This window comes from Eulemur rufifrons, chromosome 27 (assembly GCF_041146395.1).
Source record: "Eulemur rufifrons isolate Redbay chromosome 27, OSU_ERuf_1, whole genome shotgun sequence".
NCBI classification, from domain to species: Eukaryota; Metazoa; Chordata; class Mammalia; order Primates; family Lemuridae; genus Eulemur; species Eulemur rufifrons.
The window spans coordinates 23,699,388-23,723,768 of NC_091009.1; the positions used below are offsets into that span (position 1 = coordinate 23,699,388).

The 24,381-nt window shown below is 35.9% G+C and overlaps 1 protein-coding gene across 3 annotated transcripts in view; it reads left to right on the plus strand.

The window, feature by feature from the left end:
• The window catches only part of LPGAT1 (lysophosphatidylglycerol acyltransferase 1), a 60,567-nt gene that overhangs the window by 14,950 nt on the left and 21,236 nt on the right, over positions 1-24,381 (plus strand). For all 3 annotated transcript variants that reach the window (XM_069459675.1, XM_069459676.1, XM_069459677.1), the window contains exons 3-4: positions 18,024-18,142; positions 22,957-23,052. In XM_069459675.1, coding sequence (XP_069315776.1) covers positions 18,024-18,142; positions 22,957-23,052 — 215 coding nt within the window. The remainder of the gene's footprint in view (positions 1-18,023; positions 18,143-22,956; positions 23,053-24,381) is intronic.

Sequence of the window (24,381 nt, forward strand, 5' to 3'; positions counted from 1 at the left end):
TACCAAAGCAATTTTTGGCATAGTTTTTATTCTGATGGATGGTTTTGGGAATAGTTGAGTTTGGTATAAACTGTGTATTCAAAATGCACCTGTGACAAGTTTTCTAAAAAACAAATTAATATGCACAGTTTTCCCTAACGTGATGGTTCTGTTTTTTAAAGTTAATTGAGATTCTTGCAGAAAAGACAGTTAACTGGAAGCTAAGTTTATTTTGTACAATAAAGTGTAGATTACATGGATAAGGAAAACGAGTATCATTTGGAATAATTGTTGCAGGTGTTTTGTATGGGTGTGATGGAATTGGTTTTTGTATGTGAGAGACTGAATTGAGCAGCCACTTTAAAGCTTAAATAATTACTTTAAACTGTGAGCCTCAGATACTAGTATACAGATGTATTTTCAACAAATATATACTGCTAAATAAGCATGATATTAGAGATAGCATGATATATTGGAAAAACATTGACTTTTGAGTTAGTATGAGTTTGGATCCTGCCACCCCACTTGCTAATTGTATAACTTTGAGCTAGTTGCCTAGTTTCTCTGAGCCTCAGTTTCATCTGTGAAGATGGAGGTTATGACATTTATCTCTTGTGAAACTTGAATGTAAAGTGAATAGCATGGTGTTTGGCACTCTATAAAGGATAGGTTTGGTTGTTATTATTATTATATTAGTGCCTAGGAAAACAACTATGTTAACCTTTTGGGGAAAGGCATGTCTAAATGAATAAAAGTTGACTTATGGGATAGCTTTAGAAATATGTTTGAGGATATTCAAGCTTAGCTAATACTATAACTCAGTACAGTTCTTGCTTTAATCAATAAGTAAAATAAAATAACTTAAGCCATAGTCTAACTAAAATATTAACTAATTAACTTGTACGTTTGTAAATTCTGAAATGCTTCAAAGAAATTTATGTTTAACTATCTTTTAGTTAGTTCAGTCACCTATTCTAATATAAAATATTTAAGTGCCTACTTTGTGTTAGACATTGTGCTGGTGGCTGGGAGTACAGTGACAAACAGAGCAACACAGCTTCTGTTCCTTAAGGAGTTTACATTTCAGTGTGGGAGACAAACAACAGGAGTCACGTAATATCTGTGTCGTCACAATTGCGAAAGGGCCCATGAAGAACAAGTTAGGAACTAGGAGAGGATGTAACAGAGGACTTAATCTGGAGACGAGTGGTGTCAGGGAGGGAGGCCTTCCTTGAGAAACTGACCTTGAGACTGAGACCCGAGGAATAAGTAGGAGTTGGCCAGGTGAAGCTAGGAGGGAGGGACAGCATGTTCAGGCAGAAAAGGTTTCGTCGTGTTTGAGGAACAAAGGGAAGGCCAGCTTGGCTGTAGCATGGAGGGAGTGAGGGGCAGAGGATCAGGGTGGGCGGGGGAAGCTGGTGAGTCCAAATCCTTTGAGGCCTTACAGTTCATATTAAGGATTTTGGAATTTATCCGGAGATGAAGCTACTCAAGGATTTAAGTATGAAAATGATGAAATCAGATTCTTATTTGTAATTCTCTACTCTGACTGCTTTGTGGAATTGGATTTGAGAGAAGTAAAAGTGTGTGTGGTGGAGAGACCCTCTGGAAGATTCTCACCGTCTCCAGGTGAAGGTGATAGTTGATTGGTCTAGAGGTGATGGCAGTGGAGAGGGAAAAAGTGAACTAATTGGAGAGTTTTATCGGAGGGAAAATTGTGAGGACTTGCTGAGGATTAGCCATGGAGGATGCAGTAGAGGGCCAGCTGATGGAATGTCCCTGAGGTTTCTGGTGGGAGTTTCTGAGTAGATGGGGAAGCCCAGAGATTCAATGTTGAGAGAAAAGATTTTGAAAATTTGGTATAAGGTCAGTGAGAAACATCCAGGTGGAACTATGAAATAGACATGTATGTACAGTCTGGAACTCAGGAAAATTGAGCTAGAAAGAGAAAATGGGAAATTATCTATGGTATTTAAAGCTGTGGAAATGGATGAGATCACCTAGGGAGACCAGAGTACTGAGTAATGACAGGCCTGGGGTCAACTCCCAAGGGAATGCCAACATTGGGAGGTAGAAAGAAGAGTTAGGAAGAATGAATAGAGAAGTAGAAGGAACGCCTGTCGTAAGAGTGTGGGGGTCCCTGAAATCCACAGTGTTTCAAGGCAGGGGCCTGTTAATGCTACTTAAGAGTTTATGTTTTGTAAGATGAGAGCTGACATATCTTTTATTGCATTTGACAAGAACAGCTGCCTTGGGGTGGTAGAAGTGGAAACTAGGTTGGGGTGGGTTGGAGACAAGTGATGCATGAGAGGGCATAAAATGGAAATAAGAGTGTCTGACTCTCCAGAAATTTGGATGTGACGAATAGAGGGTGATAACTGTAGGAGGGATGTACGGTCAAGGGAAGGCTTTTTGTTTTATTCTATTTCATATTTTTAAGATGGAAAAGTCTGCATCCTGACCCAATTAGGGTTGTACCTAATGAAACCAGGGTCATCTATTAGGTCATTAAATGTGAAATGTCCAATTTCAAATAAAAAAATGTGGCTTATTATGCCTCAAACAAGAAACAGTACAATTAAAGTATGTACCTAAATTATTGACACAATTTTGCCATCTTAATGGTAGCTTGGTTATGCCAGCAGCGAAGAAGCCTGGAGAGCGAAAGGCATTTTCCACAGCTCATTGAGAATTGAATATTTTTCCTTGCAAGAAGTGGTCCAAAGCTTGGAAGAAGTTGTAATCAGTTGGTGTAAGGTGTGGTGAATAGGGTGGATACAAGGGGGTTTCCAAGTCCAGCTTCTATGGTTTGAGCTGCGTTGTTCGTGCCACATATGGTCAAGCATTGTGTTGCAAGGGGATTGGCCTGTCTATATTGACCAATCTCAGCTGCTTAATCACAGGCATCCTCTTCATTTTGTAAAATTGGTTGCAGTAGACATCTGCTGTAATCAATTGACCAGATTTCATGAAACTGTGGTGGATGATACCAGTGCTGGACCACCAAAAAGACACCATTAGCTTTTTCTGATGAATATTTGGTTTTGCACTGTGTTTTGGCACTTAATCTTTGTCTAACCATTGTGCTGAACACTTGAGTGTCAAAGAGAATCCACTGCTCATCATAGGTAACAATACAGTGTAATAATGGTTCACCTTTACGTTATGACAACAAAGAAAGGCAAGCTTCCAGACAATTTCTCTTCTGACACGCATTTAATACATGTGCTACCCATCTATCCAGCTTCTTTACCTTGCTGATTTGTTTCAAATGGTCCAAAATTGTTGGAATAGTAACGTCAAACCTTGCTGCTAATGCACGTGTAGGTTGAGGTGGATTCACTTCTACTACAGCTTTCAGCTCATCGTTATCCACCTTGGTCTCAGGTCGCCCACGTAGCTCATGTTCAAAATTAAAATCACGAGAATGGAACTTCTCAAGTCACTGATGTACTGTGTGTTCATTAGCCACATCCTTCCCAAACACTTCATTGATATTTCGAGCTGTCTGCACTGCATTGGTTCCACAGTGGAACTCATTTTCGAAAACAACACAAATTTTTTACTCATCCATGGTTTCATAAAAATTTTGGAAAAAAAAATTTTTGAAAAAAAAAAGCCTTTGTCAAAGCTAGACATTTTTGCTAGGAAAAAAATTGGGAGATTCATAAGGTAAACCAAAAGAGTTATATTTTGATAGTCTGGGATGCAGAACAAATAGGAGAAAAAGAGTCTAAAGATCTTCATACTCATTTAATAACTTGTTCAGTGTCTATTAAAAAATTTGCAGAACTAAGACTTGCATTCTGAAGTGTTGTGTAAAAAAAAAAAAAAAGCCAAAATGTGCATTTGTAAGACTGAGGGTGTACCTTCATGATAAACGTAATACAAAAAGTATCAAAGTGAAATGTCTGAGACATCAGCTGTCAAACTTAGTGCTTAAGGACATCGGACATATCATACTTAATAACCTAATACTTACATAGCTAGTGTCTTTGGGACACTATTCTTGGTGAGGATGGAATGAGAGAATGCATATCAGAGCTGCATACATGTAAGGCACTTAAGTGTTGGCTCTGGTGGCAGAGACAGGCAAAGAGTTCCAGAGCCTCCATGATCTGGTCTTGTTCCAAACTTTTTATTTAGTAAGGCTGCTATCCTGAAGCTCCTCTGCATTTTCTCATTGACATTCTTCCTCTCCCTAAAATCTGTTCTTTCATTTCTTTGAAAATTTCTACCTGCCTGTCTAACCCTGTGACACCCTTCCCCACTACTCCAGTTTCCACTGTTTCCTTCCTTCTGAACCTCTTTGGCATCTATTCTGTAATTGTGGCTCCTAACCACTGGGCTGAGAGTTCCTGCAGTGCTTGGAGTTATCTCAGGGGGTCAGGAATCCATATGCATATTAAGTACCATCTGTGGATGAATAGATAACATGTCTTATAAATATGTGCTGATGTTTCCAAATGTGTCTGCTGTTTTGATTAAGAAATCCTTTAAAAACATTATAGACTTTATAGTCACTTCCTGATATGGATATTTGCACTCAATGCTAAAAGAACTGCCATAGAGTCCTCCACAGTTTTTGACCTTAAAAAAGAATGCCTTACTTGAAAAGGTTAGGAATCACTGCTCTCCAACATGTGACATTCAGAATTCTGCTTCATGTTCCTCACTCTTATCTTACCTTTGCTGTTCCTGTCTTTTTAACTTGTTAGTTGCTTAAGGGCAGGAGTTGTGGTTCTTTCTTTTTCCTTATACCTTACAGCAGAGCTTGGCAAGCTGCAGCCCTTGGGCCAAATCCAGCTCCAGGCCTTTTTTGTAGTCCCCTCCAGCTAAGAAGGTTTTATAGAACATTTGCAATTGATCTGATGACAGGAAAACACTAACTTTGAACCCCAATTGAGCAAAATGTTAGCTCTCTCCCAAAAAACAATTCCATTTTTCTCATTAGTAGACCTATATTCTAAAAAGTTGTATTCAATTATTAATTTTTTGTTTTAAATTTTGTCAATAAAAATCTTGTAGAAATTTGTTAGAAAACAAATTTGTTATGTAAGTACCTACATAATATCCTCAATTTTGCCTCTTGGCCTGCATATCTTAAATGTTTACTATCTGACCCTTTATAGAAAAAGTTTGCCGACCTCTGCTTTATACTAGTAGTTCCCAAATTTGCCTACACATCTGAATGATCTGAGCTTTAAGTAAGTAAAAATATATGTTTATAAGTATAAATATATATATATATAGATTCCTCTACACTGGAGATTCTGATTCAATACATCAGGGGTGGAGCCTGGGATCCTGTATTTTTAACAAACTGTTGAGCTGTTTGGGAATCACTTTTAATACATTCATAGGGTTCAACCCCAAGAGATAATAAAATGAACATTGAGTTATATATCAGAGGATGACTTACTCTTTTACTTCAACATTTAGTAGCTATGAGACCTTATTCCAAGTAACTCCTTGTTCTGCAGGTTTTAAAATTTCTAATTCTCTTATTTATAGAAAGTTTTGCTTTTTGCTTTACTTTCTACAGTGGTAGTCCTTTTACCTTTTGGAGTTCATTAGAACCTGTTTCAGAATCTGATGAAAGTTATGGGCCCTCCCCCTAGAAAAGTATACCTGTATTAGTTTCCCGTGACTGCCATAACAAATTACCATAGAAGTGCTTAAAGCAACATAAATTTATTCGTTCTCAGTTCTGGAGGCCAGAAGTTCAAATCAAATCAAGGTGTCAGCAGGGCCTTGATAACACCCCCTCCCCTGCCCCCAGGGAAGATCCCTCACCTCTTCCAGCACCTGGGCTGAATTTCTGGGCTTGTGGCTGCATCACTCAGTCTCTGCCTCCAGGGTCACATTGCTGCCTTCTCTTCTCTATCTCTTTTAAGGACACTAGTCATTGGATTTAAGGTCCATCTGGATAATCCAGGATAAGCACCTCCTCTCAAGATCTTTAACTTAATCACATTTTTTATTATAAGAGATCCTGTAAAAGGTAACATTCCCAGGTTCCAGGGATTTGGCATGGATATCTTGGTCGGGGGGTAGCATTTTGGGCCTTTCCATAGAACCTTTGCACATGCTCACAATTTCACAGTTTCAAGGGGGCACAACTGTTTGAAGCCCGTTTACAGACCCCACGAACTCTAGGTTTGGGCTCCTTGTTCAGTGAGAATCTTCCACCTATACTGTGTTCTGGTTATGTAATATCTTCATTCTCTCCTGTCTCTGTGTCATGTTCTTACATTCGTCATCCTATTAATACCAGTCTTGAAATGATGTTTTTTGCTTGTGACCTTAGATTCTTCCATTTATAGTTTGCTCTTTGAGTTAATTTCTCTGATTCCTTTAGGAACTGTTTACCCTCTGATAAGACTCATTGTTAAAAAGAAAGCCTTTCCCAAGCCTTTTTATAATACTTCATTCTGCAGCAGGGAGTCTAACTTCTATGCAAACCATAGATAACTGGCAATGGCTCCAGGGAGAACAGAAACTTACCTTGATTGAGGACCTGGTGTGCCTGACCTTTTAGCAATGCTTATCCGTGGCTTCTTATTTAATACTGAAAACAATCCTGCGAGGGAGGTGATATCACTCCACTATGCAAATGAGCAAATGAAGACTGGTGGAAATTAAGTAACTAGCTCAGTGCGGGTGATAGAGCTAGCAAGGGGCGGAGCTGGTTTTTGAGTGAAGGTCTTGTCCTCTAAAGCCCAAGTTATGTTCCTTTTACCACGAAAACATAGTGCACTTCACTTTTAGTTAAGTGGTTAGTAATCTCATTAGGCAGGGGTTAGCTATGCTTTAGTTTCACTGGATTTTAGTCAGATTTGCAGTGCTTTCTTATAGTATTACCTTGCACAGTTATCGTCTCTGATCCTTAGCTTTAAATAAGACTAATACTTGGCTGGTATGTATTTTAGGGCTGTTGTAGAAATTGAGAAAATATGAAAGAAAGCTCTTCCAAATAGGAAAACTTTACTAATATGTAGTGCAATTAACTAGTTTCTCATTTGATTATATTCTTAGTACTTTCTTTTACCTTCCTAGATTTCAAAATTTGAGGATGTGGCCAAGCCTCAAACCAGAGGATACATTAGCCCCAACTATGGATTTCTTTGCTTAAGATCTCTGAGACATTTGGCTGGTGTGAATGCTTGTATGCTGCTTCCTGCTTTTTAATTTTAAGGGCCATCTGCAACTTTGTCTATCTCATTTCCACTTAGGATATCTATATTTGTGATAGTTTTCTGAGCAATTCTCTTGCCTAGGTCAGTTTTTAACTTCTCTTGTTGACTTAGGAATGAGCTCTGGAGACTCTTCCGTTTTCTCTTATTCCCCTCCCCTAATTTATTCACAGCCTCATTCATCTATAGATAGTCTCATATCCAAGGTTACTGTCCCATCTTTCTTGCTTCACCTAACTAATACCGTCTCCTTCTCTCATTGCTCTTATCTTCCAGGATGTGAAGAAAAGACATTCTCATCCTAAAAAAAAAATATTCCCATTTAACGAACAACTGCTCTCTCTTCATTCCCACAGTTCTTCATTCCTTTCCTTTGTACCACATATTCTTGGTTCCTTTTATCTACTGGCTTTTTGATGTTTATGAGATGATAATGTTCCTCCTATCAGAGCCAGTCCCTTTGTTTGGATTCCATTCCTTCCTGCTTGCTCAGGAACCTGCCACCATTGTTAATATCCTCTCTTTAACATTCATAAAATCTCTCGAATTTCCAATTACTCTTAAAGGATTGGAGGATATGGTAGCCTGGGTCCTCATTCCCAAATACCAGCAAGAGATTGGAGCTGAATAGTGGCTGTTCTCTTTGGGTGGGGCGTGCACTCTGTAAACATAGTCCCACCACTCCCCATGGCCACATGGGAAGCCTACTTCCCTCAGTTGTCACTTGCATGGTGACAAAAGAGGAATTTTACATTCCCTGGCCTAAATTATAGTATGTAACTTTTTAAAAAAAGTAACTCTATAATCTGAGCTTGTCTTTACAGGTAAAACCTTATTTCCTCCTGTTCTCAATACTAACTACCTGTTCCAAAAAGTCTCCATCCAGGCATGTTCCCCCATGACTTTGGTATCTTTTCCATTCATATTTCAGCTCACATTGATTTTTTTCTTTTCCTAGCTCCTGTGTTACTTATTTTCATGTGTATTGTATTATTTCCCAGTTTGCTTTTATTCCCAATAAGTGAGCAAACTTCTTGAGGGCAGGGATCATATTACCTCAGCTAAAAAGTTGGCTTAAGTTTTATGTGGAAAAAAAGGTATCTTTAAAAAAGTAAAATCATACAACTGAGCGAGATACTGAAAATGACAAGGAACAGCATATTCAAAATTCCAATCTCTTACTGACTCCAGAGCATATACACCTGTTGATTGGAAAGGCTGGCAAAATTTCATCTACCATTTAAAATGTTTATCTGTTTCTTTCCTCTTTCCTTCTACCCTCTCTATTCCCTTACCTTCTACTTTCTCTCTGATTTTTTTTCTTTTTGCTAAGCTCATATAGTTGAATTTCATAAGTTACAATTACTTCATGATAGAATTCCAATATACTTTTATATCTTCCACAGTGGTAGGACCCTGTGTCTCTATGAAGAGAATTAAAACCAGTTGAATGAATGAATACATCAATAGGTGCTTTGGGGAATAGTGAACAGGAGGTGATGTAAATTAATTATGCTTACCATCTGTGTGTTTTTCTTTGCAACTAATTCAGTCAGGCAAAGAAGAGCCATGGAATTCTGTTTCTTACATTTGATTTAAAATACCTGTGAAGTGAGTGAGGGGTTTGGATTAAACTATCTCAAAATTCCTTTCTAGCTCTAAATTTCTTTAAGGTCAAAACCCCTATTGTATATAATAATCAAATTCGAAAGCTTTTTAGAGCTCTGGTAGCAAAGCAGAGAGGTACATATGTTGTATACTTAATTTTTGGTAATTTGGTGTAATCCTTTACCTTTAAGAAAAGTTAGAATTTCTCTTTTTCTGGGAACTCATTTTAGGAATCTAAGGTAGATACTACTTAATTCCATTACTTTGTTAAAACTTTCCCAATGGAATAAAATTAAAGTACCTTTGATTTAAATTCTAATCTCTGAATTCAATGTAGTGTTCTGTTGGTCAACTTATAGATAAATGAAAGGAGCTATTTAAAAGACTGAGAAAATAAACCTTTGAGCAAGTTGAGGATTTTGCACAGGCTGAAGTACTATTATTGGGATGTCCACTTTCACCGCTCTTCCAACTCGTATGCTTTTGATTTCTTTTTATTACATTAATAAACTAGACTTTTTTTTCCCCCCCAAGCAGAGTCTTGCTCTGTTGGCCTGGCTAGAGTGCCATGGTGTCAGCCTAGCTCACAGCAACCTCAAACTCCTGGGCTCAAGCAATCTTCCTGCCTCAGTCTCCCAAGTAGCTGGGACTACAGGCACACACCACCACGCCCCACTAATTTTTTCTATTTTTAGTAGAGATGGGGTCTCACTCTTGCTTAGGCTGGTCTGGAACTCCTGAGCTCAAGTGATCCTCCTGCCTTGGCTTCCCAGAGTGCTAGGATGACATGTGTGAGCCACCACGCCTGCCCTAATAAACTAGACTTAATGTAGTGAATTACACTGATAGATTTTTGAATATTGAACCAGCCTTGCATTCCTGGAATAAACCTAATTTAGTTATGGTGTGTATCATTAGATTCCCTTTGCTAATATTCTGTTGAGGATTTTTGCCTCTATTCATGATGGGTATTGGTCTATAGTTTTTTTTGTTTTTTGGTTTTTTTTTGGTCTATAGTTTTTGTTTGTCTTTTTCTCGTTTGGTATCTGGGTAATGCTGGATTCATAATATAAAAGGTATTCCCTCTTCTGTTTTCTGGAAGAGATTGTATATAATAAGTATCATTTCTTTTTTGAAATATTTGGTAGAATATGCCAGTGAAACCATCTGGGTCAAGCAACTTATTTGTTGGAAGGTTTTTGACTATAAAATCAATTTCTTTAATAGAAATGGGTTATCTATTTCATCTTAGACGAATTTGGATAATTAGTGGTTGTTGGTTTTCAAGAAATTGGTCCATTTCACCTAAGTTGTCAAATTTATGTTTCTAAAGTTGTTCATAGTACAGTCCCCTGCTTATGATGGTCCAACTTGTGATTTTTGACTTTACAGTGGTATAAAAACAACACTCCATCAGTAATGCTTGTACCTATAAAACCATTATGTTTTTCACTTTCAGTACAGTATTCAGTAAATTACATGAAATATTTGACACTTTATTATAAAATAGGCTTTGTGTTAAATGATTTTGCCCAACTGTAGGCTAATGTAAGTGTTCTGGGCACACTGCAGGTAGGCTAGGGTAAGCTATGATGCCCCGTAGGCTTGGTGTATTAACTACATTTTCAACTTGTGATATTTTCAACTTAGCTTGGGTATATTGGGACATAGCCCCATCATATGTCAAGGAGCATCTGTAGTGATATCTTCTCTTTCCTGACATTGATGATTTTTCTTTGTTAGTTTTGTTAGAAATTAATTTTATACATTGTATTGACCTTTTCAAGCAGTCACTTTTGGTTTCATTGATTTTTCTATTTTTTGTTTTATTTTGGTTTGCTTGATTTTTCTATTTTTCTGTTTTTTGTTTTATTGATTTCATTGATTTCTGCTCTTTTGATTCTTTGGTATTCTTTTAGTTTTCCATCAATCTAGAACTTATTTGTATCCAAAATTTTTTAAGCTTTTATGCAAATTTATTCACTGTCTGAAAGAATATGTTAAAAAGTCTTTGTATCTTCTAAATTTTTTGTGTTTTTAGTTAAGTTTATAGCAGTATAATTTAGAACAGTGAAATTCTTTTCAGTCTACAGTCTGTGAGTTTTGACAGACGTATGGAGTTATATAACCACCACTACAATCAAGATCTAGAACAGTTCCATTACCTCCCAAAATAAACTTTTGTGCTTTTCATTTTTTTTTTTTGCTGATTGTATGAACATTTTTACTCTTTATTTTAGGAAAATCACAGTACTTTTTGGAGCAGAAATCCCGTATTACTTTGCTTTGTATGCTTATTTGTCTAGCACTTTATTCTTATCACTATCCAGTACCCAGCATTAGAGAATTCACAAATCTGTAACTTACATGTAAGAAATTATTATGTAGGCATTAAAAATCATGTTGTGGAAGAATATTAATGACAGTCAAGTTTGCATGCTATATTATTAATAAATTTCAAGTGGTATAAAATAGTATGTTAAGAATCATTCTTTTTTAGTTTAAAAATTATCTTACACATAGAAAAATCACTGGGAGATACACTACAGAATTTTAACAGTGTTTTCTTATCCCTGGATAGTGAGATTTTGGGTGATTTTCTTCTTTGTATTTTTTGGTATTGTTCTCATTTACTATAATGAACATATTTTAATGTTCAGAAGGCCATCTCTTATTAGAAAAGATTAGCTCTCACCCTATTTTAAAATAATATTTTAGCGATAAATATTCTAATTTATATTTGAATTTTATTATAATTTTGGTTATATCAGTATTCAGAGTTTTTGTTTATTATCAATATGTAAATTTATTCATAGCTGAGCCAGGTATAAAATTATTATTTTTATTTTCCTGAAGTTTTCCCTAGATCTAATAATTTTTTTTTCCTTTGCTTACTTCTCTATGAAACGATCAATAATTCACTCCTAAATCCCTTGTCAGTTTTAGATCTCTCCTCGAGTCATTCAGATGCTACTCTGTTAATTTCATCTTTTTTGGAAGGTCTTTTTGGATAACTTCTAACTTTCAGTTTGGACTGGTTATCCACTAAGCCTGGCATACAAGCTAACATTTTGATTATCTCCTTTCCCTATCAATCCTGGAAATTCTTTTTGCCTCTTCTGGGTTGCATTCCTAATTTCTTATGTGACATGTCTTTTTCTTTCTTGGTTTATTTCCTCATTTTAGTGAAGCACATCATCCAGTATCTTTGTGAGAGCATGAGGTTAGTTTTTTAAGATGTTATGCACTTGAAAATATTTTTCTACCCTCACACCTGATTAATAGTTTGGCTGGGTAGAAAATTTGATGTTGGAAATAGTTTTTCTTCAGGACAAGGAGTTCAATCTGTAACTGACTGTGAACAATCAATTGAGATAACTCTCTACCTTCAGATCAGCCTTTCTTCAGGATTTTGAAGATAAAACTCTACCATCTTTTAGCTTTCTATAGCTATTGAGAAGTTCAAAGTCAATCTGATTTCCTTGTCTTTCGTATGTATCCTCTTTTTCCTGTCTGACAGTTTGTTGGATCTTCTCTTTGATTCATTGTTTTGAAATTTCATGAGGATATATAACTTGGTGTGGGCCTGTATTTATCTACTGTGCTATTAGTTATTAGATGTCCCATGTCAATCTGGAAACCACGACCTCAGATGTTCTTTAATTATATCTTTGACTTCTTTTTCTTTGTTCTTTTTTCTGGAACTTCTGCCATTTAAATGTTAGACTTTGTGGAATGGTCCTCTAATGTTTAAGTCTTTTCTCTCCTGTTTTTTATCTTGTCTTTTTATCTGCTGTTTGGAAGATTTTCCTAATTTTCTCTCTTGGTTTTTCTATTAAGACTTTTATTTTCACTGTTATGTTACTTTCCAATAGCTTCTTTTTTCTTGTCTTATGGTTATCATCATAATCTCATCTTTTACTTCAATATAGATATTAAAGCTGGTCTCTTTTGAAGTTTTCTTTTTTGTGTGATGTCTTTGTTTTCCTCAGATTCTTTATTTTTCTGTTTGTTTTGCTCTCTATCTTTTACATTAAGGACTTTTTTCCATGTACCTGTTAATATATGATTATATAGGGGAGGAAAAACTTCTCTGCCGCCTTAGATTTTGTGTCTGGGGCATGTGACTTAGTCTAACGAAAGACAGATTGACAGGAGATCATAAAAAGTTTATCTGATGTTAGTATTTTTATGTGACACAAAGGGCTTAAAAGAACTAAAAACTCCAAAGAAGCAGTTAGATTCAGGATCTAACCATATATACCATTTTAACAAAGGGCAATAAATTGTACAGAAGTGACTAGATGAAGAAAAGGAGTTTTGGCTTCCAGGGGCAATAAATCATAGGAAAGTGACTAGGAAATATATGGGAGAAACTAATGGAATAAAAGGGTTATTTTGGTGAGGTTTGTTGTACAGACTCATCTTCATATCGACTTCCTATTTCCAATGATAAGAATGTTTTCTTCTTCCTGATACTGGGAGAGTAACTTTCTTAAGGGGAATTTATGCCTTGCTTCTTGGCATGGGGAAGCCAGAGGGCAAGCCAGAGATCTCTTCCTATATCTGCTATTTCTCAATTGCCGTCAGCTCAAAAGAATCTGTGTGTCATGGTGACATATTTTAGGGTGCCATGTTTTGATCCCCTTCAACTATATTTGTTCTTGTTTTAAGAGTAAGGGATTAAAATGTTGATTAGTAGTTATGCAAGTGGCTAAAGCTGGTCAACATTGAGCTTAACTGTAGGGTAATCTGGCTGTAACATTTCATTGGGAAACCACAGATGTCAATATTTTTAAGTTTTTCTTCTTGAGCTGGTCAAATTTCCTAGAGAAGATTCTTCCAAACTCTTAGCTGACATATCCTGGGAGCTGAGTGGGTGAAGGGAGGGGATCAGAGAGCTGGATCTTCATTTCTCATAAGCATTTGTTTACTTAGTACTAATATTGTTAGGGTGATTCTCATTTGTCATTCAACCTCACCCTGATTTTACCACTGGTTTATATTGACCTAATTGTTTTGAACCTTTTAACTTAGTGGTGCTCAAATGGGATGGGGGTAGAGGCGGGATGTTTAGAATTACCTTTTGGATTGTAACAGAGAGTATTGGCTAGGGATGCCAATGTCAACTGTCATTCAAAAAACACTTGATTCTTTGGGTACATACTTCTCTACCCCTCCTTATTGCTGCCATCTACCAACCTTATTAGTTGAGAACTTTGAGTCTTGGCTTGTCCACCCTGCTCCCTGGCATAATCATGGGCAACTTTAGGGGTGACATGGGCAATTTATCCAAGTTCCTGTCCTCAGGGTTCTCTGACCTGAAGCATGCCGGCAGTGACAGTATGATATAGTGGTTTTGAGTCCCAGTTCCCCTACCTCCTAACTGTATAACTTTGAAAGCAGTGCTTAACCTTTTGTGTCTCATTTTCTCATCTGTAAACTGGGGAGGATAGTAACTGCACATCTGGGATTTTGTGAAGATTAAATAAGAAAATAATTTAAAATTATTTTCTGTTACTGATTACTAGGCACATAATAAACATTCCATAAATGTTAGGTATTAAGATTATTACTTACCTATTTAATAATATATGCCACTATTATTTTTTTAGTTATAAACAGTAGCTCCAAAAGCTACACCTTGAGCCTCACCCCTCAAATTTTCACCTCTTAAATGTTAAGTGCCATAAAAGGGACACTGATTATGATATCCTAGTGTATTCATGATAGTTGCTTTAAAGAAATAAAACTTACCAACACTTTGATTCCAGTGGTTCTTATTTTGAAGTGTACATCAGATTCACCTGGGGGCTTTTCAAATTGTCTGGGCTGCCTTTCAGGAAGTTTAGGGAGAATGTGGTGGAGATGGGGCTGTCATCCAGTACCTTTATTATAATTGCCTTCCCTCTCTACATCTAGGTAATCACCCCCTTGCTTGGCTTCCTTTTCTTACCAGTCTCCTGTCCAGTAATCAGTACCTTAAGCCACTTTCTCACGGCCATTCTTAATTAACATCCTCACTCTCATTCTTTCTTGCCTCGTTTTCTCCACTAATCCCTAACCTTGGATAAACCCAGTCCAGTCTGCCTTTAACCTGGGCTAATGAGAGCCACAGTTCTTTGAGCTATGTGAGAGTCATTCATGGGTTGTTTTGGCTCTTTAATCTTTACTATTCATGTTAGAATCTTTACTATTCATGTGACTTTACTTGACACAGTGGGCATATGGCTCTTTTCATTAATAGTGATTCCAAAAGTGACTTCACTGTCATGTAATCCAATTATCCAGGATCTCTATGGTGCTATCAATTATATCTCATTCATTTTCACAGCATGTTTGAGTGGTATTAAAATCATTAATGTTTCAGAAGTTAGAAAACTAAGGCACAGAATGGTAAAATAGTTTGTGGCATCAGTTTGCAGGCATTAATTCTTTTTGAACTTTAAAAGGTAAGTTTTTATGGTTATATTAAGCAACCTGTCTTCTCCACATTAATTCTGTTTTGTGGGTCAGTATAATGGCTTTAGCGTCACTGTGTTTAAGGAATTTGTGATGGATTATTGTTGTCTTTATTTTCTTTGTGAAATGTGAACTGTCCTGGTAATTCTAATTTATAACTTTTGGGGAAAGTGTATTGATATATTGGGGTGTGTGTGTATGTATAGTTAGGTGATAATCTTTAGCTTTGGCTTTTAATAAGAATGTTAAAAATTCATTATAACTAGAGAACTTTTTTCCAGTTTTTATTCTGTGGTCCTTAATTCCCTTTGGAAATAGTGGACCTGACCCAATTTTATTTATTTATTTTTTTTTTTGAGAATTTATTTCACAGAACAGTGTGTTAGAATATTTTTGTTCTTCTAATCAAGTGCAGTGTAAGAACTGGCAGGCTTCTGTACTTTAACACATGAGTAATCCTACCCCTCGGTTAAGATGTTAGCTTTATTTAGTATATTTGCTAGTCCTGCGATAGCAGGTCATGATCTGAGGAACATAGCTACTTCATACATTAAATAAATTGCTTTTTCTCTACAAACATTTTTATTTTTATTTTGTTAGTTACTTAACTTTCCAACAGTGGTTGCATTAAAGGAGTATTTGGTTATGTAACATCTGTTGGTATAGATGTGGAGCCAGAAAACTTTCCACATTACCTCTTAATAACTCAGTATTTATAGAACCAAGCTAGACTTTTCTTGAGAGTTTTATCTGCTTTTCACTTTACAATAATACTTGAAATATTCTTATATGTTTTATATCCATGATACTTTATAGTACCTGATGGTGATTTATTGAATGAAGAATGAATTAATGAAAGAATGAGGTGTGTGTGTTTGTGTATGTATATGTGTGTGTCTCCATAGAAGAGTAGTCAACAGGCATGATATGGGGAGTTTTCCTTTACTAAATATATTCTCCATTCTTTTTAAAAATGCAACTGGTGGCATCCTTCACCCTATTCTACATTTTGCATTTATTACTTATATCATTCCATATTAGTACATAAGTGCTTTGATTGCATAATATTCCATTGAATAGATATATCATAATCTATTTAGCTAGTCTCCCTTTTTAAAATTTTTAATTGTGGCAAAATACACTAACATAAAATTTATCATCTTGACTTTTTTGAGACAGGGTCTTCTTGCTCTGTGACCCAGGCTAGAGTGCAGTGATACAATCATATCTCATTGCAGCCTCGAACTCCTAGGCTCAAGCGATCCTCTCACCTCAGCCTATCAAGTAGCTAGGCACGCACCACCACACCTGGCTAATTTTTTTCTTATTTTTTGTATAGTCAGGATCTCACTTATGTTTCCCAGGCTACTCTTGAACTCCTGGCCTCAAGTAGTCCTCCCTCCTCAGCGTCCCAAAGTGCTGGGATTGCAGGTGTGAGCCACCATGCCCAGCAATCTTAACTATTTTTAAGTGTACAGTTTAATATTGTTAAGAATATTCACATTGTTATGCAATCATGTCCAAATTTTTTCCATCATGCAAAACTGAAACTATATACTCATTAAACAAAATTCCCCCTTCCCTCAGCCCCTGGCAACTACCAATCTATTTTCTGTTTCTATGTATTTGAGCTAGTCTCCGTTTTTTAGTTGTTTTCATCTTTGCTTTTACAAAGAGTGCTGCAATAAATAGCCTTGTATATGTGTCATTTTGCACATCTGTAGTATGAATTCCTAGAAGTGGAATTACTGGGTAAAAAGGTTTGTGCATTTCTTAATTTTGAAATATAGTGCAAAATTGGCTTCCAGGGGATTTCCCCACCCCTATTTCATCCAAAACTGTTACACACAGGGAGCTTGCCACGAGGATAGGGTTAAAGTGGATACTAATGTAGAATCAGCCTTTGGTAATTCATGTCAGGCATTTGAGGAACCCTAAATGTTTCTTTGTAGAATGCTGATGCTTGAAAACTATGCTCAGTTTTATTTTTTCTGTGAAGTATATTTACTATAAAATGAGGCATAACTACATAGAGATAGCACTATTTTCCTTAGAGTTGTACATACAGGTTTTGGTATAATGACTTTTCATCTGGCAATTTTAAATAAATTTGGCATTGTTAGTATTTTTCTTACAGCAAAAATACATATTTTTTATAATTCTTGAACATTTTTGTATAAAGTAGAATTTGAAGGGTTCAGGGAACCACCTCCCATTGATGATCATTATTAATAGTTTGAAATTCCTTTTTCCAGATTTTTTTCAGTGCATTAAATAACATATAAATTGTATTCCTTCTTTTAAAAAGTAGGATTATGCTGTGTATACCGTTTTGTGATTTGCTTTGTTTAGTTAATAATGTGTCTTTTTTGGGTTAGTGTATAGTGATATACTCCATTCTTTTCATAGATTTATACTCTTCCATTATACCATACTTTTCTTGTTCATTTCCCTGTTGGTGAACATTTAAGTTATAATGAACATTTTTTATACCTATATCTTTGCTTATTTGGACAGATATTCTATAGGACAAATTCTAGGAAATAGAACTTCTAGATCAAAAGTATGACCATTTTATATTTTAATGGATAATTTGGGGCTCTATAAAATGTTACATCAATGTTCTAATTTTTATAGGAATAAACTTAGTCTAAACTTTCAGAAGTTTTAGCTAGATGATATGTCATCGTACATGTACGCCATTTATTTCTAATAGAAGCTTTCTAGTAATGTAGAAATCTTTAAAATGACAGCTTTGAAACTTTTTATTCTTTACAGTGATGGAATGGGGGGAAGACATTAAAGCAATTTCAAGAGACGAAGCCATGATGCTGGTGAATCATCAGGCCACAGGAGATGTGTGCACACTGATGATGTGCCTCCAGGACAAAGGACTGGTAAGCAAAGGCCCTAAGGCAACAGGGAGGCAGCCCAAAGGTGAAAATTAAAAAGGAAGCAATTCAAAAATCTTACTGTGGTTTGGAATATAGACTTAGATTTTAGTATATATACTTTTCCTGACAATTTAGAAAACATTAAAAAAAAGTGTATATCATTCTAAATCAAGCCAGGAGGGAGACTTAGAGACTTAAAAATAATAAATGGGATAATATAAATTATATCTCAGTAAAACTTTTAAAAAATGACTGTGATGATAGCAAAGTTAATATAGTTCAAGTGGAGGGCTGCTTTGAGGTGAAGTGGTGGAATGCCAGTTTGAAAAATACAAACACAAAAAGCCGTATTGATGTGGCGCACACCTATAGTCCCAGCTACTTAGAAGGCTGAGGCAGGAGGATAGCTTGAGTCCAGGAGTTCTGGGCTATAGTGTGCTGTGCCCATTGGGTGTCCACACTAAGTTTGGCATCAATATGGTGACCTCCAAGGAGTGGGGAACTACCAGGTTGCCTAAGGAGGAGTGAACTGGCCCAGGTCCAAAACAAAGCAGTTCAGAACTCCATGCTGATCAGTAGTAGGATAGCACCCAGGAACAGCCACCGTGCTCTAGCCTGGGCAACATAGGCAAAAGCCCCTCTCTTTAAAAAAAAAAAGGCAATATTGTTTAAGATAGAAGAGAGAAGAGTAAAACTGGTCATTGAATTAGGTGATCTTAGGGATCTTTAGCCAGAAGAAAATAAGGTCAGTGTTATTTTGGATTTCATTCACAAAGTAAATTGAAAGAGAAGACAGGCCGGGCGCGGTGGCTCACACCTGTAATCCTAGCACTCTGGGAGGCCGAGGTGGGCGGATCGTTTGAGCTCAGGAGTTCGAGACCAGCCTGAGCAAGAGCGAGACCCCATCTCTACTAAAAATAGAAAGAAATTATATGGACAGCTAAAAATATATATAGAAAAAATTAGTCGGGCATGGTGAAAGAGAAGACATTAGGCCCATTTTATCCAGGCGATGTTTGAACTGTTGATTTTATGTTACTTATATTGATAACTAAAATGTGTCTATAAATTGAGTGGATTTAAAAAACAAATTTGGTCTTTAGCATTAAAAAATTATCACCTTAGAAATTAAAGAGGTTATGTTCATGGAAAACTAAATATATAGAAAGTGTACAAAATTAATGAGGTTGATGTTTGACCTAAAAGTAAATAAATCAGATGTTCAATAAGTGCTTAGTAGTCAGGATCAGTGACTATAAGAAGTGTAGACACTATCCTATAAGGCTCCATCCTTCTCATCAAGGAGATAACAGTCCAGTAGCAGGTGGGAGGAGGGTATCAGAAGCAATACTTAATTGCGACGTGGAGGGTGATGGATATAGGACACTTGTAAATTACAGGGAAGAAGACACACACTTGGCCTTGAAGAATGAGTAGACTTTTGTTAGGCAGAATGGTGAAGCAAGGGCCTTCTTCCTTAGTGAAACAATCTTGGCAAAAATATTGAGGTAAGAATAAGCCCTGGTATGTTTAGGTCCTGGAGATTTTGATTCACCGGGTCAGGATAGGGTCAGAAAATCAGATGAGATTAAAGGGAAATATATTTGATTATTGTGGAATCTGTTTTTCTTGTTTATCTGAAAAGCAGAGACATAATCTTGCTGGAATGTGGAATAAATTCATTCCTTTCTTATATTTAGAATCTTGAATTATTAAAGTAAAAGGTTATCACTGTGTGATATATTTGCACTTATGATAATATTTATTGCCTGTCCCCTACATTCATGTTGTTAAAATTTTGTAAAACTAGTTGATTTGGCTTTCTGTAAAAGAGAATCCCCCATTAGTTAGCATTGTTATTCTTAATGATATGATAATGACATTTATAGTGATTATTCTGAAGGCCTATAGTATTCTTAAGTGCTTTTTTTTTTTTTTGAGACAGAGTCTCACTCTGTTGCCCAGGCTAGAGTGAGTGCCGTGGCGTCAGCCTAGCTCACAGCAACCTCAAACTCCTGAGCTCAAGGGATCCTCCTGTCTCAGCCTCCCGAGTAGCTGGGACTACAGGCATGCACCACCATGCCCGGCTAATTTTTTCTATATATATTTTTAGCTGTCCATATAATTTCTTTCTATTTTTAGTAGAGATGGGGTCTCGCTCTTGCTCAGGCTGGTCTCGAACTCCTGAGCTCAAACGATCCGCCCACCTCGGCCTCCCAGAGTGCTAGGATTACAGGTGTGAGCCACCGCGCCCGGCCGACAATTTCTCTTCTAACACGCATTTAATTCATGTGGTACCCATCTATCCAGCTTTTTTACTTTGCCAGTTTGTTTCCAATGGTCCAATATTGTTGGAACTGTAATGTCAAACCTTGCTTCTAATTGTTGGATGCCAGAGAGTTTCCAAGTCCAGCTTCTGTAGTTTTGAGCTGCGTTGTTTGTGTGACAAACACAGGTTAAGATGGATTCGCTTCCACTACAGCTTTCCGCTCATCGTTATCCACCTTGGTCTCAGGTTGCCCACATGGCTCATTTTCAGGATTATAATCACCAGAATGGAACTTCTCAAACTATTGACATACTATACATTCATTAGCCACATCCTTCCCAAATACTTCATTGATATTTCGAGCTGTCTGTGCTGTGTTGGTTCCATGATGGAACTCATACTTGAAAATGACAAGAATTTTTGACTTATCCATGGCTTCACAAAAATTGCTGTTAAAAAAATTTGAAAGATAAACACAAGCCAAAACTTGCATTTGAAAGACTGAGGATATACCTTCACAATAAAAATAAAACAAGAAGTGTCAAAGTGAAATGTCAAGAGATATCAACTATCAAACTTAGTACTTAAGGAAATCAGACATTTCATACTTAATAACCTAATAGTAACACTCCTTAGTCCTTATGACAACCAAAATTGTCCTGCCAAATTTCTGTACTCACCCAGTGAAGAACCATTGACCTTATCATAATTTCAAAAGGACATAAAGAGTGGGGTCACTTATTTAAATCTCTCTAGTCTAGATGATGTTTTGTTACGTAGAAAATCCATGCTTCCAGATAAAGAATAATTGATGTGGACCAATTTTGTCTCTTAGAAATAACAAAGTTTGAGTGACAAACCTATCAAACAATAACAGAGTTGATGTAGGCATCTTGTGTTTAATGATCTTTTATTTTGAAAGGATTAATTGTATTTTCTGAATGTGCCAGTACCTTTTTAATAAGTGTCTGTGAATCGAAGAGTCTTGCCCTTTTATAGCAATTTACGATAAAACTAAGAATTTTTATTTCTATCAAAAGAACTTTATTAAATGTTTAATAAACATTTATTGGTTTGTAACATTTTCCCTAAAATAAGTTAGGATGGAGTTATGCATGCAAATCTCAGAAGACGGCTTGGCTATCCTACTGAATTTGTTGTAGGTGATCCTTCTAACTGAAGAGTAAATCCACCATAAATGAAAGAGTAAACATAACAGCTAGTTATATTAGTGTTGGTATTTTAAACCCAGAAACCAATACATTGCAGCTACACTTTATACTGATTATAAAGCTAAAATGCCTTATAGGTTGAATCGACTGCTTTTTGTTTGTTTCTTGGGACACTTTTCAACACGTTTCATTTGATTCAAATCTCAGTTTATTTAAACAAAGTACTATAGTCGTCACTGCAGAGCAAAACAAGATTGAAAAATGAGATGCTGATGATTATTTTACTCTTTATTAATTGATGTGGGGACTTAGTTCTTCACTTGGCATGTGTCTTTATTTTTTTAAAGTGATGTGATATAGTAAAGTTGATGGAATGGGAGCTGTGTAACTGAAAAACTAAGGCAGAAGCTGTGGTATTATATTATTAATATCTGTGGGCTTTTATAAAAAAACCATACAGGTATCAATATTTTGGTGTTTTCCTTACATGTAAATTCACATAATTTGGTGCTTAGAGATGATGTTTACATTTATTAACCCCATGAGAAACCAAAGTAGAGCTCATTGCATTCTTGATTGAGGTTGTAGCTTTTACTTTATTTAAGGCTTATAAGAAGGAATGCTACTTCCTCAGCAGGAAAGAACAATTAACCAATTCATTAGTTATATCCTGTTTATACTTACTTTTAGTTTTTAAATATGCATGACATGAAGTCTTCTGCTCTTGATACAGGCGTTAACTCTTATCAGGAATGAATATTTTTGTAGCTTTGGATTGAGGCACTATAAATATTTTTATTCTGGCAAAGAGTATGACTTTGCATAAACTAAAAAATATTCTTCATAACATAAAAGAATGTATGAATCATTCTATCATATTAGTTTTTAAATGTTTTATTTTGGACATTGACTTTTTATGTATTAGCCATGAAGGTACAGTCACATTTTATAAAAGTGCTGTGCTTATTAATTAAATGTATAGCTCTCCATTTTATAAGTCTAACCATTTTATTTTATTGTTTCAAAATAATTTTATAATTTGTATAAGAATTGCCAGAGACTTTATTTAAGGTAGAACAAAGTTGAAATCATTAAGTCCAAATTTAAGAAGTTATTTCTTCATTTGTTTTACAGTGGTAAGGTATATACCTCTGACTTAGGATTTGAAGACTTGGAATCAGGACCTATAATTTGTCACGTAGACTGTATTAGTAACTGTGCTGCATTTGTGTAATAGAAATAGCATTAGATTTAAGATATTTAGGTTAATTAACAGTATGCTTGGATGATTATATTTAAAGGCTAGAGACTTGGCTAGACTGTAGTCAGATTTCGTCTGTCCAACCTTAATTATATTTTGCTTTTAAATATTTTAGGTTGTTGCTGAAATGATGTGGTTGATGGATCATATTTTTAAGTACACAAACTTTGGAATTGTTTCTCTACTTCATGGAGACTTCTTTATAAGACAAGTAAGTAATGAGCAGTTTTTTCATGGTGATAGCCTGGTCAAACTGATTCTTGATTATAAAAAGAGGCATAACAAAACCAACTATAATAGGTTGGGCCTGTTCTAGGGTGTCAGGGAGCTCTTCCTCTGAATCTTTCTTCCCTAAACATTTATTGCAATCCGAATTTGAATATGCATAAATATTAAAATGCTTATAATGCAAATATTCTAATCTCCACTCTCCAATCTAGAGGGTTACAGTGCAGTTTAGTAAACATTTTTCAAGTACCTGGCACATTCCCTGCTCTTCTACTTCTTAGCTATGTGAATTGGCCAAACTACTTAAATGTAATTTGAGAATAATAGATAGTACCCCCCAGATGGTTGCTGTGGGGATTAAATGAAGTCATACATGTAACGCACTCAGTGCCTGCTACCTCAACATCGTTTTCATCATGTTTACCACTATCATTATCTATATTACCACTATTATTTTTATTTATAAGATACCGTTGTATGATACAGAAGAGATCTAAATTACTAGTAGAGAGATCATTCATTAATTAATTAATATAAGAAGAAATGTTTTGGGAATTCATAGTAGGAAGAGTAAGTACATCAGATTTCTGTGAATCCCAAAAAACTTTAGAGATGATATTTGGTATAGATCTTTCTTTTTCCTTTTTCTTTTTTTTTTTTTTGAGACAGTGTTTCACTGTAGTGCCCAGGCTAGAGTGCAGTGGTGCAATCATAACTCACTGCAACCTCAAACTTCTGGGCTCTGACTCAGGTGGGGCAAAGGCAATATATGTAACCTAAACTTTTGTACCCCCGTAATATGCTAAAATTAAAATGTGATAGTATCACATGCTTTATTTTCTCCAAAATGGATAACTGAAATATGATATATAAGAGGTTTTATGTATGGTAATGCCACGCTTATTTGGTGTTTATATACTTAGCAACTTTAACCTGGATTGTGCAATGCCTTGCACATAATAAGTACTTAATGAATAACTGGTGAATCTGATTAAGCCTATTCTAAGAACCACAAATTCAGAAATAAGCTGGAAATGAGTAGAAAAACTTGTAAGCTCTGTGTGAAAATAGGTGTCACAAAACACGTATACTTGACTCCAGACAGTTTTATGTGCAGAACACATTTTTGTTTTTCACAAGCTGTGCAATTATTTCTTTGGGAAACCTTGTTGGTTTTTCTGAGCAGAGAAACAGATAGAAGCACAGACTGCAACCTGAGGAAGAAGTGGCAGTGGGGATTGACCACAAGGTCAAGACAAAACAAGCAGTGATCAGAACAACTTAACAAAGAACCTAGCCTTTGAGAAGGCAG